This window comes from Sparus aurata, chromosome 1 (assembly GCF_900880675.1).
Source record: "Sparus aurata chromosome 1, fSpaAur1.1, whole genome shotgun sequence".
NCBI classification, from domain to species: Eukaryota; Metazoa; Chordata; class Actinopteri; order Spariformes; family Sparidae; genus Sparus; species Sparus aurata.
In genome coordinates, this window is record NC_044187.1 from 24,778,940 (window position 1) to 24,795,666 (window position 16,727).

Below are 16,727 nucleotides of genomic sequence, written 5' to 3' on the forward strand. Positions count from 1 at the left end.
AGACAAAAAAGGACAAGGATTCAAAATAAAACATAAACAAAAGTCATAACACATAGAGTACATAGAGTGATATTGTTTTTGTTGAATTTAGTTGGTAGAATCAGTCTGTTTTGATGTCTTTCTTCTTATTTAATTGGATCTAAGTAGCTTGCAGAACTGATCAAATGAAATAATAAACAGTCTAAATTTTACACTGTCAACACTTTACTGAAGTGGAGCAGTTATAATATCAACCTATAGCTCAAACCACTGTGATTTTAATGTTATTTAGTCTAGGTTCAAATCATGTTACATGTTATAGCTGCAACTGTGTTACTTCCCTGATTCAAACAGATGATGAACGCATCATCTGTTTGAATCAGGGAAATAACAGTTTATTAAAGAAAGGGGAAGAATGAAAGGGCTGTGCTGTGTAAGCAACACAGAAAAGAGGAAGACCATACCATTCTTGGAAGAAACCACCACTCGACCCAACTTTCAACACACTCACGCTTCTTAGAAGAACCAACAATCGACACAACTTTCAGTAAACACTCATAGGTAAAATATGGTGGTCGACAAAGGTGAATCAGAGATCACCATCGAGATTGTAAACCTCCCTGCTACTTCAGCCAGGAGGAGTCACATTGGTGAAGGTGGTGAGGTGACTACTGCAGCAACAGGTGAGACAGAAATGCTTTCAGCGTTATTTTAACCATAAAAGCAACCAGAATTAAATAATTTATCTTGCATTGAACTGTAAAGTATAAGGTCAGGAAAGGAAGAGGTGGTTAAAAATATCGATTCATTAATGCATTGCAATATATTTATTTCCCAATTCAATATCGATTCAGAAAATCCTCTGAATCGATTAAGGCAAGCAGCGGCCCCCGACCAGCCGCAGTCCCTCGCTCTCTCTCTGTCCCCGCCTCCAGCAGCTGGAAGCGACTCGCCCGTGACCTCGCTCGAGGGTCGGAGGGTGATGCGCCGCGGAAACACCGTCGGAGCTGCGGAGGCGGGTAGCTGATGTCTGACGCACGGCTCTACGGAAGACTGTAAACTCCCATCGCAGCCGGTCTCACTCTGGCCGCTGCACCGTGGGCCCGCGAGTTGCACTCTCCTCCGGGGAGAGAGGGGGGTCAGTGTCAATGTTTTACCCCCTCGTGTCTAGCCGGAGGGCGGAGGGACCGCGGTTATGTTTATGTTTATGTCAGACAAAAATGTACCATGCAGTCCCAGAAACAATTTCCCTTTCTCAGCTTAACTATGGTTGCACTATTTTATAACTATCGTGTGCCTTTGTTTACATTTCAATTCGAACTAGAACTTCCTAGAGGAAAGATTTATAATTTAAGATTACTTTTTTGAATTAAAAAAAGTACTTTAATGAATTATTTGTTTAATAATGTACATTATTCCTATTTTCACTCACAATTTGGTTAATTAAATAATGCGAATACTGTGGAATAATTGTATTATAATCTGGTATAGGCCGTTTTGTTCTGGTTTGATGTTAAAAGACAGGAGGAAGTATTCAAAAACTCTGTGTTAAATTATTGGTGAGAAACAGGGGTGGGATTAAATAAATTATCTTACTCCCACTCCTTTTCGAGTGTTAATGAATTAATTTGAATATCGAACCTGCATGTCCTAACCCACTTCCTTGTTGTGTCTGTTGCAGTGTGAGGGCCGGGGGAGATTATTTTAGCCATATACAAAAGGTTGATAGAGAAATCTTTACCAAATAATCACAAACTCACTACAGGGACAAATATATTTGAAGTAAAAACAGTAAAGGGAGGTGGAAGATCAAACGAACTATGTAGGCTACATAGAGGAACATCCTAATCTGGAGAAAGGGTGAGAGAGAGAATCGTGATCTAGACTCAGCAGTTTAAGGTTATCATCGGTAAAGTACCAGTGGAACCGCGAAAGACTAAGAAGTCAGAGAATTAACAGATCAAAACAGAGTAAACGGCAGCTATCCGGTCTCAAATCCACAGAGCGAGCGGCCGCGGTGTCCGCTCCTGCTGCCCCATTGAGCCCACACACACTGGCCTGCCGCCTGCGCAGTGAGAGGGGAGAGACCCCGGCGCTGCTGCAGAGGAGCTGTGGACTGCGATGAGCAGCATGTGAATAACAATATAATATATTTCTCGCCTTTCTCCTGATGATCTGAATAAGTCGCTAAATTTGTCGCTATAGTCGCTTTTTGGAAATAAAGTCGCTAAGAGGGTCTGAAATGTCGCTAAATCTAGCAAGAAAGTCGCCAAGTTCGCAACACTGGCTTTGATACCTTCATGTGCTGAGAACGTGATAACCCTATAGCCAATCAAATGGCAGCATATATAAACGTGTTGCCTTGCAGGTTACACTGAAGATTGCGATGAGAAGGCACGTCGGAAAAATAGTTCTCTACATTTGCTTATTAATACGAATGAGTTTGGGAAAAATATTATATTCGATGCAGCATGTAAAAAAAAAAAAAAAAAATCATATTAAAATATATCAAAATATTGGTAGGGACAACTCTGTCTTCCCAAACTTTGGTTGTGACTTGTCCCTATCGTCCCTATATGCAAACTTACACCCTTGACTCAGCAGGTGCTGCAGGTTCAGTGCAGCTTGCTTTCCTCCAAGTGAACCCATGGTGTGTGTGTGTGTGTGTGTGTGTGTGTGTGTGTGTGTGTCTGTGTGTGTGTCTGTGTGTGTTTTCTGCACACAGGAGGAAAACTGCTTGGATGCATTGCTGTGAGCTTTTGTCTCTTGTGTATCCTACAAGCCAGTCTGAACATTTGCCTGCGTCTTGCTCTCTGTGAGTTGTCTTTAATTGTTAAATTAATTTTATATAATCTTGTATTAATGTTATAATAATAATAATAATAATAATTTTCTAGGACCAGTAATTAAACTCACCAATATTCGACTTCCGAAAATACCTGCAGTTTTAAGAATATATAATTTAGAAATTCTGTATTAAAGTACATTTGTCTATTCAGTTGTTGACATAATCCGATTTTTTTATGATGTAAGCCTCTCCACCAGATATTGACTGCAATTGTAAAAATCTGACTGATGAGAGGGACAACTTGAGGAGGATTAACTTGGGTAAGGGATGAAAAGTCCAATACCTAAGGCGTTAGTTTTAAAGTGAATTGTCTCTTTAATTGCAAATCTAATTTGATTCTGTTGCAAATAATTGTGACTTCTCGACTAGATATTGAGGAGCGTTACAAAATCCTGACTGAAGAGAGAGACAAGTTGAGGATTGTGCTGAATGACTCTGGTAAGTATGATGATGAAACAAAGATCTTCAAAAAGACTCAGATTCAAATTTAAGTCCAACACAGGACAAATGTTAGTGACATCTGTTACGCATCATATGAAGACTCCTAGTTATTTCCTGCAAGTACCAAAAATCGACTGTGACAGTATGTAAAATTAAATTAAATTAAAGCTGCAAGCAGCAATAAATGGGCCCATCTAGTCCACGCGCGTCGGGGCATGCTGCCATCAGAGTGTGCCACATAGATGTATTCAGGGCAAGACCCTCTACATGTTTGGGCAATTTGGAGTAGATGGGAAATTGTATGTGGAAGTTATACTGAGTTGATGGTTTTATGATGAAGCATCAAAATGGAGCACGCCACTAGGTGTGACGTAGGTGAAAGCTTTTGATAAGATTGTCCACAGATGCTACTTGCAAAGTTTGTTGCAAATCGATCAAATGGCCTAGGAGGAGTTGGAAAAAGTAGTTCATAATTTTTTCACAGAGCTTTAGTGGCTCATGGGGAATGCACTTTTGCCAGAAGCGGTTCAGGAGCATGACGATCTGATGGTGTTCACAGTCTGATCTCTAAACACATCCTTCACTCAACAAAATAAACAAAAGATGTCCCACAAAGCAACGTAACACGACCAAACAATAGTAACGTGGTGTCTGGTAGTGTCTTTGGCAACTTATGAGATTAAAAATACTGCAATTATACGTGAAGAAGTGTCTGTCATCCTTCGTCACTCTGCCCGAAAAACAACGTCTGTCCCCGGCCAAAAACTTTAACTCACCAAGTGATTGTCTCCTTCCGTCATTTTTTGTTGTATTGAAAACAAATCATGACGGTCAGCCCTCCCAAACGAGACTACAGTAAACTTTCCCCCAGAAAACAGCATCCCTCCCCACGAGTGAGAGAGTCAGACAGCGTCCAGTTTACTGATGGTGACTTTTTTATTATGTAATTTAGAGCAAAAAATGTGACTGTCACTTGCCAGGATACATGTTGGGTCATGACTTTAATCACAATACATTATAGCAGCATCCATATGATTATAAACAGTCAGTGGGTACATGTTTAGATTAACAGGTTAACACATGTTGAAAATAACACCCAAACGTCATCATTATGACATGAACAGGGCTAGTGAGTGAGTAAAGTTGGGATTCATTATATTCATATTGTTTTTTTAAATATTAAGGATTTCTCTCTGTTTTTGGCCTCTGTTAAAGCCAACTATTCCCAACAAGGATGGATGTATTTCAGTGGCAGTTTCTATTACATTTCTTCTATCACCAAAACCTGGCAAGAGAGTAGAGATGATTGTCTACAAAGAGGTGCAGACCTCATGATTATTAACAGCAAAGAAGAACAGGTGGGTTTATTTATGTATATTTAACTATGTGTGAGACAGAAACATGATTAAAAAAAATTAATAAATACATAAAAAAGAATGAATGTTGATGATATTTGTATCTGTATACAGAGTTTCACAAGACAACTGAAGGATAACTTGTGGATTGGACTGACTGACACAGAGACAGACGGGACATGGAAATGGGTTGATGGGACTCCACTCGACACAAGGTTCACACAGCTTCATATTTCTCATATATTAGATTTTGACTTCAATGTTAGAACAAAGAAATCAACAATATCCTGTATGTTTCAGTTGAAATGTTTCTTGAGTTGTGTTCTTTACAAAAAACATTGTTTGGTTTTGTGTTTCAGCTACTGGATGGATGGTGAGCCTAACAACTATGAACAAAAAGAAGAAGACTGTGGAGAAGTAAGATTACATGCAGAGGAAAACAACTGGAATGATTCACCATGTAATTTAAAAAAGCTTTGGATCTGTGAAAAGAAATTGCTTGTATAACTCCACATCTCCATCAGACTCAGGACAATACCAGTATGAGCCGAACACCCACAAAAAGCCAACTAATAAATAACTTAATCTCCTTCCTTAGCCGTAAATCCACAAGCCAACACTGACCCAATATTTTTAATTAGTGTTATTGCTTTATTTTCTTTCAAAAATACTTTTCAGATTGGATAAGTCAGAGGAGTCTGGCAAGTCCTGACGCAAGAATAAATTAAACGGGGGAATTCATGGGTCCGAATTTGAGACATGGTTTAAAAACATGTATTTAGAGGGAAAAAATGTCGATACGACACCAAGACAAGAAAACCCAGATTCCTGATGATAAATTAAGATTGTGCTTAACAAGACATGCATTACTGCAAAAACACATACACAACTTCCTTTTAAAATAGCAACCTTAACAGAAAAAACGTCACTCCCTTGAGGATGCATAAGAGCACATCACAACATGGGGCTTTATTGATTGTTTAGTATTAAAGTGAGTAAAGGATATTTCACACCTATAAAATGATCAAGGCTCCCTCTGATAGGTGTGATAAATCTAACAACATGAATAGGAGCCAGTAACATTTTGTACTTAGCTGGTCAACACTTAGGAGTTGTTTAGCCGTTTAGTGTTGGCATATCACCAGGTACAGAAAATGTTAAATTGTACAGAATGGAAAACCAAAAAAAGCTTAGTTTCAATGCATTGGAAATGAGGTGAAAGGCATGCCACATCGTATTTCTCTAGTGCTCAATATGCTGTCCAACTTTAGTCAAGATGTTGGATTTATGAGACCAATCAAATCCCAGTGTTATGTGCTCATTCTTGTTGTTTGCTACAGCTACAGAAGATAAGTAAATGAAAATGATAAATTTTTAGTTTGGAATAAACTCAGATCAGAGAGAGAGCAGGAGGCAAGAGAAGAGGTTTAACTCCTTTCCTCCAGCCTCCGACTTCCTCTGTTTGTCCAAGTCCACATGTGCACCAAAATACACAATTGTGGTCTCAACTGACCAAAAGAGGAGGCTGGAGAAGGAATGTATGATATTTCTGTTGTTTTGTCATTGCAGTGTGAACTTGCATCTTAAATGAAGATACTTAAATCATGTGGACAAATCATTTTCACGTTCACTGGCCTAGTGTGGGTCTAGTCTGAAACACAGGATATTACTGGGCTGAGGGGAAAGTGGGACATTAATAGACACATTAATCTTGCATGCGTTTTCCATCCTGGCTCTCTTTGAGAATACTGTATACTGCAGAATTAATACATATATACAATAGGTTATCTTTTATTTTATTTTCCGTCATTATTGTAATAAAGCACTATGAAAGCAAACTGAATCACACTTGTTTGTGCATTAAAGTAAAAAATGTGGGTGCATGTGTTCCCCATGTTTTCACCTCTCATAAGCTTTAACTTATCTGTAGTTTCTCTTCCTTTAACTCCGTTTCAAACAGATATTTTTTCTTTTTTCAAACCTGGACAATATAAAGTAAGGAGCAGAAGAAGTAAAGATGAACGACTTTTGAACTGCATTAGGTTCCCGTTCATGTTCTAAATATCAGATGTGACTAAATTAATTGATTTATTGTTTTGATTTTTTATTTGTTGTGTTTCACACCTTTAACTTCACCAGCAACAACTAATTTTGTCTTTCAATAGCAGATATCATCCACACAGCCCTTTCAGGGAAAAAACACTTCTCACAGTGAAGCAGGAAGTGTATTTTGGTACCTCAACTATCAGAGTGACCACATCTTCTCACTTATGTAGTAAACTATGCTTTTAATATGTACGCCTGAATTTTGAGTTAGTGTTCACTGAGCCTGTATCAGTTAAGTCTGTATTGTATCTATGTGTGGTTATAGCCATATTGTGTATGATCGCTTGTAATTTTCAGACCGGCTTGCAGTGTTGCCGAGACTTAAACTACATGTAGTTGAACTACATAGCTTAACTACAATTTGCTGTAAATTGCTGGTAGTTAAACTATATTCATATTTTGTCAACTACTTTTTGGGTCATTTTTTGTAGTTTAACTACTCAATTTACAAACTACATATATATATATATATATATATATATATATATATATATATATATATATATATGTATATGTATATATGTATATATATATATATATATATATATATATATATATATATATATATATATATATATGTATATATTTATATATATATATATATATATATACCATTTCAACCATGGCCATATTTGAGCATGTACATGTTGGATATAGATGCATCTACAGACACGGCCTACGTGTTCACATGTGAGCTCTGCAAGCCGAAAACAACATAATTTCGACTTCAAGGAAGTCACCAGATGAGTCCCCACAAAATAATTTCAAATATCTAGCCAAAATGTCCAAAGTGTTTGTGAAGTTCAACACTGGCGTTCTAGCCAGTGCAGCATGTGAGCGGCTTTTTAGTGTTGGTAAAGATGTTTTTAGTGCCAAACGGAACCGGCTGTCTTTGAGAGACTGCTCACGTGTTGTGTCAACAAGCAATTCTGCCCTGGCATCTAGTTCTAGTGCCTCTGTGATGTTGACCAAACATGTCAGCTTTTGTTCTATAAAAAATAAAACTTGAGTTGAGAAGCATAGTTTTGCTGGCATGTGAATTTTTTGTAGGCTATTATATTTTGTTTTTATATACACCATATGTTAATTTATTTAACGCTGAGTTAAATGAGTATAATGAGTATAAGTAGTTGCTAAACACTGCATGAAAAGTGGGATTTTCGTCAGTATGCAGCACTGTAGATTGACGTGGAATTTCAGGTTTGCGACTGCACGCGGCAATTTGCAGGCAACACCGAAAACTGACGGAAATTGTCGGAAATTGACGTGGGCCTTGCTTGGCAGTTGTCCCCCAATGACCCCCCTCCCCCTGATTCTAGGGGAGGCTTTAACATGTAATTGAAAATGCTGTGAGCTATACAAATGCAAATCAGGGTAGCAGGGGGAGTTTTACCCCAGGTGACCTTTTTCTAAAAGGTGTTAACTTCATTTTAAGAAAATCTCTGGTATAAATAAATGAGGCTTGTTAAGAGGTTAAAATTTGCATGAAATATTTTGAGATAACCAAGATATTAAAATGCAAAAAAAAAAAAAGCATTTCTATAATTTCATGGGTTCTGAATGTTTTAAAAGCAGTTGAAAAGTAATTCTTATTGCGTGTGAGAGTTCATGACCTGTAAGAGTTTTTACACTTCAGGGTTGACTGGAGCGTCAGTGACGAGGAAGAAGGAGCGGACAATTAATGGCGTCGAGCAGCTAACAGTGGACTGTGTGTGACGTCAGTGTCGTGTTTTATCACTAGCAAACTACTGCCAGGCTGAACTATATTTATTTTAACAAGCTACGCTTGCAAAGTAGCTTCCCCAACACTGCCGGCTTGCAAGCAGCAATACTGAAGACAATTTAAGAATGTGAGAGATCTGTTCAAAGGAATGTGTAAAATATGGAGTAATGTGTAGAGTGGTAGTGTACTTGGTGTTACAGAGAGGGGGAAAACTAGAGGAGGACCCAAATGCAGGGAGGCAGGATAGGGGAAATAAAGTCAAGGTTCAAATCAAGTTACATGTTACAGCTGCAACTGTGTTACTTCCCTGATTCAAACTGATGCATAATCTGTTTAAAATCAGGGAAGTAACACAGTTTGTTAAAGAAAAGGGAAGAATGAGAGGGCTTTGCTGTGTAAGCAACACAGAAAAGAAGAAACCACCACTCAACCAAACTTTCAACACACTCACGCTTCTTAGAAGAACCAACAGTCGAGACAATATGGTGGTCCACAAAGGTGAATCAAAGATCACCATCGAGACTGTAAACCTCCCTGCTACTTCAGCCAGGAAGAGTTACACTGGTGAAGGTGGTGAGGTGACTACTGCAGCAACAGGTGATACAGAAATTCTTTCACTGCCGCGTTGTTTTAACCATAAAAGCAACCACAATTAAATCATTCATCTTGCATTGAATTGTAAAGTATAACGTCACGGAAGACATGTTGTTGTCTTACAGTTTTTTTCGATTGCTAAGACGCATTGGTCGAAACTGAAGTGACATGTTCAAAACTCTTAGCACAGTCTGCAAAACAGAAATGCATGTGGGCTAAATTGTGTCTCACTTTTCATTGCTTTCAGACGAAGTGCATTCAGTGACCACAGTCACCGAAATGAAAGAAGTCTTTTCTCATTCACTAGTTCACACCTGCAAAACACTATGCTTTAACAGCACATTTTTCAAATGCTAACACACTTTATTCGAAACAGTTAAAAACACACTCAAAACAGAATGATAGGGGAAAAAATACTGGGAATTTCTGCTGCAGCCACATTGAAATCTATTGAAAATTATATCAAAATATTGACAATAAAAATAAATACAACAAAGATGCAATTCCAAACAGCTGATGGTAGTTTTCAGCTGAAAATTGATTCAGGTGATCTGCATTTGGCCTCATTAGAAAGCATATACAAAAGGAGTGGCTTCTGATTCTTTTTCCTGTGCAAGTATGGATCGAAGAGCAGCGGGTGAAGTTGGTAGAGAGAGAAGAGCAGCCAGGAGAGGAAGGCTCTCCACACAACCAGCTCTCCTTGCTGGATGCAAGGAGAGCTGGTTGTGGAGATATTTCTCCCGAAGCCTGCCAGGGATGGATCAGACATTCAAGAAGATTCTACCCTAGGTGCCTTGCCAGAGAAGATATAAGATGTGACGTCGAGGAAAACATGTGGCCGAATGCAGATGACAGGGTCTGAATATTACAGTATACATGTGTTGTTTTTTAGTTTTATCTCTTACTGTAATTTGTGATCTACCCCTGGAATTCTGAGATTCTGCATTATTCTGTTTACGTAATCTTTATTTTTTGTATGGTCCTGAAGTACTTATGCAAAAGCACAAAAAAGCAATAAATCTCTGATTCAGTGTTGTTGCAATATATTACAGCATATACAATAATTTAGAACCATTAAAGTGCAAAAGATCCTTTATAAAATACTGATTTACCAGACAAAAATCATTCTAACTTGAAATATAAGATGTATTTGATGTAATGTTCTTTGTTGTTAGTATTTTGTCGTTCCGTTTGTTAAGAGTGATTGTGTGTGTTTCCAAAGTTAGACAATGTGCTAGTGTTTTGTTGAATGAGCTTCTTTTGAGACAAGTATGAAGTGTTTTGTTGGTGAGACACACTTTTGGGCATGAGATTAATTGTTGAGCTGAGCTGCATTATGGAAATGCAGACTGTGTTAAGAGTTTGGAACATGTCGCTTCAGTTTCGACCAATGCGTGTTGGCAATCGAAAAAAACTGTAAGGTTTCAGAAAATAAAACTGGTAACAGTGTTCTTGTTTAACCACCTCTGCCCGTAGCCCTGATCAGTCTGAACTTTGAACCAGAATGGAAAAACCCAACACTGCTTCTAGAGACGGCCTTTTACACTGCTAGATGCTAATAAATCCTACACACCAGAGAACTCAGCAGGTGCTGCAGGTCCAGTACAGCTTGCTTTCCACCATGTGAACCCATGGTGTGTGTGTGTGTGTGTGTGTGTGTGTGTGTGTGTGTGTGTGTGTGTGTGTGTGTGTGTGTGTGTGTGTGTGTGTGTGTTTTCTGCACACAGGAGGAAAACTGCTTGGATGCATTGCTGTGAGCTTTTGTCTCTTGTGTATCCTACAAGCCAGTCTGAACATTTGCCTGCGTCTTGCTCTCTGTGAGTTGTCTTGAATTGTTACATTATTTTTATATGATCTTATATTAATTTTCTAAGATCAATATTCAACTTCTGCAAATACTGGCAGTTTTAAGAATATGTCAATGTTATTCAGAAATTCTGTATTAAAGTACATTTGTCTCTTCAGTTGTTGACATCATTTACATTTTTTTATGATGTAAGCCTCTCCACCAGATATTGACCGCAGTTGTAAAAATCTGACAGATGAGAGGGACAACTTGAGGAGGATTAACTTGGGTAAGGGATGAAAAGTCCAATACCTAATGCATTAATTTAGTTTTAAAGTTAACTGTCACTTTAATTGTGAACATAATCTGATTCTGTTGCAAATAATGGTGACTTCTCAACTAGATACTGAGACGTGTTACAAAATCCTGACTGAAGAAAGAGACAAGTTGAGGAGGGTGCTGAATGACTCTGGTAAGTATGATGATAAAACAAAGATCTTCAAAAAGACTCAGATCCAAATGTAAGTCCAAACAGGACAAATGTTAGTGACATCTGTTATGCATCATATGAAGACCCCTAGTTAAATCCTGCCAGTACCAAAGATTGACTGTTACAGTATGTAAAAAGAATAAAATCAGAATGAAACTGGCCACCACTAATGTTGACTGATTTTAGGTTGAAGAATTTTTAAACTGCATAATATTATTTTGTTTTTTTTATATACGTGTCTGTCTAAATATATATTTATCAGAGTAATGTAGCAATGCCACATTTTAATTCAGTGTTCAGGTTCTTAGCCTCAGTTTCAGTTCAAAATCATTCAACACTTTGCAGGAGAAACTGTGCAAGGCTAATATACTTTGGAAGAGACACGGAGGCAAATAAAGCTACTTATTACAGAATGACCAGTGGTGACAAGTGAATTCATGTTTCATATTCAATATTTAAGTAAAATCAATGTCACAGTTTTCAACCTGTATACTTTCTTATAGTGCGTGTTGACAAATATTAGAAATCTACCCATATTGCATTAATTATATGTGGAAATTCTGTTTTAAAGTGATATACTCATGATAGTAACCTTTCTACTTAAAATGGCAGCTTTACAGCTGAATTCCCAATGTTCTCAGTAAGTATGAGAATAAATATATTGATACCAGTCATCAGTAATTAAAAGGAGTGGAAGTAAAATATTTGTGAAACTATGATATCTCGACACTTTGATACATGCTTTGTATATATTTTACCAGTGGCCTTTTCCTCTCAAAAAGGAAACTTCACAGTCGTGGCTCAGAGGGTAGAGAGGGTTTGATTCACAGCTTTGCTCTCAGTCAGTGTGTTCTTGAAGCAACACGCTCAATTTCAAATGAGAGATGAATAACAAGCATCTTGTAATACACTTAAGATAAAGTCTCCATTTACTATTTAGGTAGCTTTCAAAATGCACTAGTAAAACACCTTAAAATGTTCAAAAGAAAAGAAAAATGTTTATAACTCATTCCATTGTATCTAACAATTAAAACAAGCTTAAGTTGCATGAGAGAGATCTGATGTATAGAAACTCGACTGTAGGTTTCCAATAGCCAGATTAAGAGAAAAGCCAGTTACATCTAAATGACCGATATAATTAACACAAGTAGTGATGCTGTTGTTGTTCCAGATATGTTTCATTATACAAATATATGAAATTGGAATATTCAATGCAATGTTTTTGAGTCTCTACATAATTAATAAAGTAGTTATTGCGACAGTAGTTTATCGCCTTATATGAGCAAAATTCATGTTTAATAAATCTATGATCACCAGCAGTTTTTAAATGTCTTGGATTGACATATCTTGGTTCTTTGTTGTTGTTTTTTTCAACAGAACACTACTTGCAACAAGGATGGTTTTATTTCAGTGACAGCGTCTATTACATTTCTTCAACTAAGAAGACCTGGCAAGACAGTAGAAATGACTGTCTGCAGAGAGCTGCGGACCTGGTGATTATTGGCAGCACAGAAGAACAGGTAGGTGTGTGTTTGTGTGTGTGTGTGTCCATTTTGTGCACTAACGTTGCCAACACTAGCTAGGTAACATTGGGGCAGCACAGTATGCTGGGTGCATACTGTAGAACTCAGCCATTTTTATGTTTTTTCCACAAACAGACTGTTAATCGCTGACAACACACAGATATCTGTTGATACCAACACTGTTAGACTATCGACTAACGAAACCTTGGAGGAAGTTGGAGACAACTGTCTTACACAGAGATAAACTAAACAATCATTTTGGAGCAGACAAACTTTTTAGAATTATAACTACACATAATAATGTTTTTAAGGTGCTTTTTTTATTCAGCATCTTACAAGCTTTGTAGATGTTTTTGTTTTTATTTAGTTTACATACAAATATTACCAACATGACTTTTAATAGTTACTTCATGTTTCTCTTTAAAAACAAGGACTTCATAAAACAGCACCAGAAGATAATGTGGATTGGACTAACGGACAGAGAGATGGAGGGGGTGTGGAAATGGGTGGATGGCAGTCCACTGACAACAAGGTACACACATTACTCTTTCATTCAAAATCAGTGCTGCCAGTAACGCATTACTTAGTAATGCATTACTCTAATCTGACCACTGTGCGTTACAAATATTTTTGTCATTTGGTAAGAATTGGTAAGAATATATATTTTTGCTTTCTTGTGTCTCGGGGAGTGATGTCACGTATGTGACAAGTCATGTTTCCAGCACGACGACAACTCACGTGTTACACCACGCAGCGACACAAACACAAAAAACAGGAGGTTTGGAGGTAGGAGAGAGATGCGCCTTTTCTTAGCTGGAAATACAGTCATTATTTTGAGTTTGTGTCAGCTAAAGATGAGAATATTAAGCTTCGTAGTACACTCTGTGCTGGCAACAAAGTTCTATCAAGCTTCAAAAACATGACTTAAAATTTGAAGAAACATTTGGAGTCGCAGCACAGTTAAGTTTACAGAGCAAGTCCCACCAGGTGGTGTTAAACAGAGAGCTGTGAGCAAAGTCACGGCCTCGACTTCTGCAGGAGGTCCCCCACCACCCAAACAACAAAAGCTGGACTTCTGTGCAAAACATGTAAGTGGGGGAGAGCTGAAGCGGTTGGTCGGGCAGTATGTTGTAGAGGAAATGCTGCACTTAAACACGGTTGACTTGCCCTTGTTTGGTGCCATATTAAACAAGATCGCTACTCCCTACTCAACCCGGATGCGAGAGGACGCTGGCGTGAATATCGCCGCTTCTCGATCCGTGACAAAACAGCTTTTTTCTGCTAAAAGAAGAAAGCCAAGTTGTCTTTACAAGTTCTGAGGCTGTGCTACTACCTTCGAAGCCTGCACACCTGAAGAACTGGCTCCATGGACTCACTTTCTGCGCTGATCAGCTGTTAGCCTCACCGATCAGCTGTTAGCATAACAAAGCTAACTTATAAGCAGACATACTCGATGTTCTGTGGGCTGTCCATCGCTGCTCCACTGGTCCTCCCTCCACCACATCCTTGGGGTTATTCACCACCTGGCTCCGTTGTCGCTCTCCTCTGCTGCTGTGGTCTCTCCCGGCTTGCGGCGATGTTGGATGGTAGCTGTTCCGCCGTTGCTGGTGGGGTCTGCGGGTGTTCAGAGCGGGAGCTCCTGGATTTCTGCTGTCGCTTCGCCCCGGTCTCCTTCGCTGGGACTGGATCTCTGGGTCTCCTGCGTCGCCCCCCGCTGTGTGCACGGAGCCTCCAGACGCAAGTTTCCATCTAGACGAAGGATGCTGTTCCCTGCGGTGCAGACGGCGGTATTGACGGCCGTGCGGCTGTTCCCTCCGTACTGACTGACAGGCGCACCATTTATTCTTTGTTTTGTTTGTTTTCATATACGTTTGCTCCACTTTGTTAAGTGTCCTTGAGTACCCTGAAAGGCACTTTATAAATTAAATCTATTATTATTATTATTACTATCAATGCCGTGCTTGGCGTTACTGTTAAAAATGCACTTCCAGTAAAGTAGAGTATTGGCAAAACCAGTTGTTATTTTTATGTTGAGGCGGCGGGGGTGTTGTCGGCAGCTGCTGAATGTAACTTATAAGTTAACTTGAAATCTAACTTAATTACTTTTAAAAACAAGTGATCAGTAAACTAACTACTTTTTAAAGGAGTAATCAGTAATCAGATTACTTTTTCAAGGTGACTGTGGCAACACTGTTCAAAATAAATAAATCATAGTGTTGAAACTCGTGGTATTTAAGCTTCTTTCTCATCTTCTCAAAGTGCATAGTAACTGAAAAGATCCTAAAATTTTATGAAATGACTAGCTGGTTGATGGAATTTTGTTTGAGCTTGTTGGTTTGTGTTCTGTGTTTAAAACTTATCTGTTATTGGTTTCAGCTTCTGGGACTCCGGGGAACCAAACAGTCATCGAGGAAATGAGGATTGTGTAGAAATACATTCCTTTAACAGTTTATACAACTGGAATGATAAAACATGTGAAAATAAAAACTTCTGGATTTGTGAAAAGAAAAGTATTCCGTAACTCAGCAGACACCACCATGACAGCTATTGTGTATCGACTATGAAGACAGCACTAAAACATGTTCAACAATGTGACACAAAAGTATCAATTACAAATTCAGTTGGGTTAGTAGGAAATCAGACTATTTCAGCAGCCTATTTGAAACCTTGCAATTTTTGTAGCTTTTGTAGCTAATGTTTCCTCTCAATGTAAAGATATTAAAACACAATACATGTTTGTATCTGAGTGTAAGTTGAATGGAGGGACTTTTGAGAGAGACGTGTATATAGGGAGTTTTTTTGTAAGCTAGTAAGGTTTTATTTTTTCAGACAGCAAGAACCGCTCTGTGCAACCATGTCTGTGCATGTCCCTTTAAAAGTAGTGAATAGGTAGGTTTTGATATTGTATTACTTTCTTCATAGACTATGTACTCCCATGTGACATTGCATCTAAGTTTCAGGTGCTGGTGATGGAAAGAACAGTTCTCGTGGTGTGGCTGCATTGTGTCTGGATGTGCTTTGTCTTCTCCTTCTGATTGGGTTCAAAACTCTGGTTTCCCAATGTCAGTACTTAATTAACATGCTAATGAAGCTCCAGAAGGTAATACTGGTTGACAGTGTTTATTTGTTCATGTTTTACACAGATGCAGAAGCAAATCTGAGCAGTAGAGGGTGATGCTCCTGTTACAGTCCAGTTATAACAATCTGACTGAAGAAAGAGAGCAGTTACAGAACAGTTACGACAACCTGAATAGAGAAAGAGACCAGTTACAGACCCGTAACAACAACCTGAGTAAAGAAAAAGACCAGTTACAGACCAGTTACAACAACCTGAATACAGAGAAAGGCCAGCTACAAGAAAGAGTTGAAGTACTGACCAAGGAGAGAAATAATCTTAAGGCAAAGCTTTAAGGTAAGTACAAACCCCAATTCCAATGAACTTTGGACGTTTTGTAAAACATAAATAAAAACAGAGTACAATGATTTGCAATTCCTTTCCAATTTAAATTCAGTTGAATACACTACAAAGACAAGATATTTAATGTTCAAACTGATAAACTTTATTGTTTTTTTTTGCAAATATAATCTCATTTTGAATTTGATGTCTGCAACACGTTTGAAAATAGCTGGGACGGGGGCAACAAAAGACTGAGAAAGTTGAGGAATGCTTAAATAACACCTGTTTGGAACATTCCACAGGTGAACCAGTTAATTGAAAACAGGTGAGTGCCATGATTGGGTATAAAAGGAGCATCCCCGAAAGGCTCAATCGTTCACAAGCAAGAATGGGGCGAGGTTGTGAACAACTGTGTGAGCAAATAGTCTTACAATTTAAGAACAACATTTCTAATTGTACAATTGCAAGAAATTGAGGGACTTCAT

At 38.3% G+C, this 16,727-nt stretch overlaps 2 protein-coding genes across 3 annotated transcripts; both read left to right on the top strand.

The window, feature by feature from the left end:
* Window positions 1–431: 431 nt before the first annotated feature.
* LOC115585303 (CD209 antigen-like protein C) lies at window positions 432–6,461 on the top strand. Of its 2 annotated transcripts, XM_030423592.1 has the most exons (7): window positions 432–662; window positions 2,705–2,794; window positions 3,013–3,087; window positions 3,197–3,265; window positions 4,484–4,626; window positions 4,738–4,838; window positions 4,983–6,461. In XM_030423592.1, the coding sequence occupies exons 1-7, from the start codon at window positions 548–550 to the stop codon at window positions 5,128–5,130; spliced, it is 741 nt and encodes a 246-aa protein (XP_030279452.1). In that variant the 5' UTR covers window positions 432–547; the 3' UTR covers window positions 5,131–6,461. The 2 variants fall into 2 exon arrangements, with proteins under 2 accessions (XP_030279452.1, XP_030279460.1); XM_030423600.1 differs by lacking the exon at window positions 4,738–4,838 and having other exon boundaries at window positions 4,983–5,016.
* A 2,407-nt stretch (window positions 6,462–8,868) lies between these two features.
* Window positions 8,869–15,949, top strand: LOC115585313 (CD209 antigen-like protein E). Its single transcript, XM_030423614.1, has 7 exons — window positions 8,869–9,049; window positions 10,774–10,863; window positions 11,059–11,121; window positions 11,236–11,304; window positions 12,700–12,842; window positions 13,277–13,377; window positions 15,222–15,949. The coding sequence occupies exons 1-7, from the start codon at window positions 8,935–8,937 to the stop codon at window positions 15,364–15,366; spliced, it is 726 nt and encodes a 241-aa protein (XP_030279474.1). The 5' UTR covers window positions 8,869–8,934; the 3' UTR covers window positions 15,367–15,949.
* The last annotated feature ends 778 nt before the right edge of the window (window positions 15,950–16,727 follow it).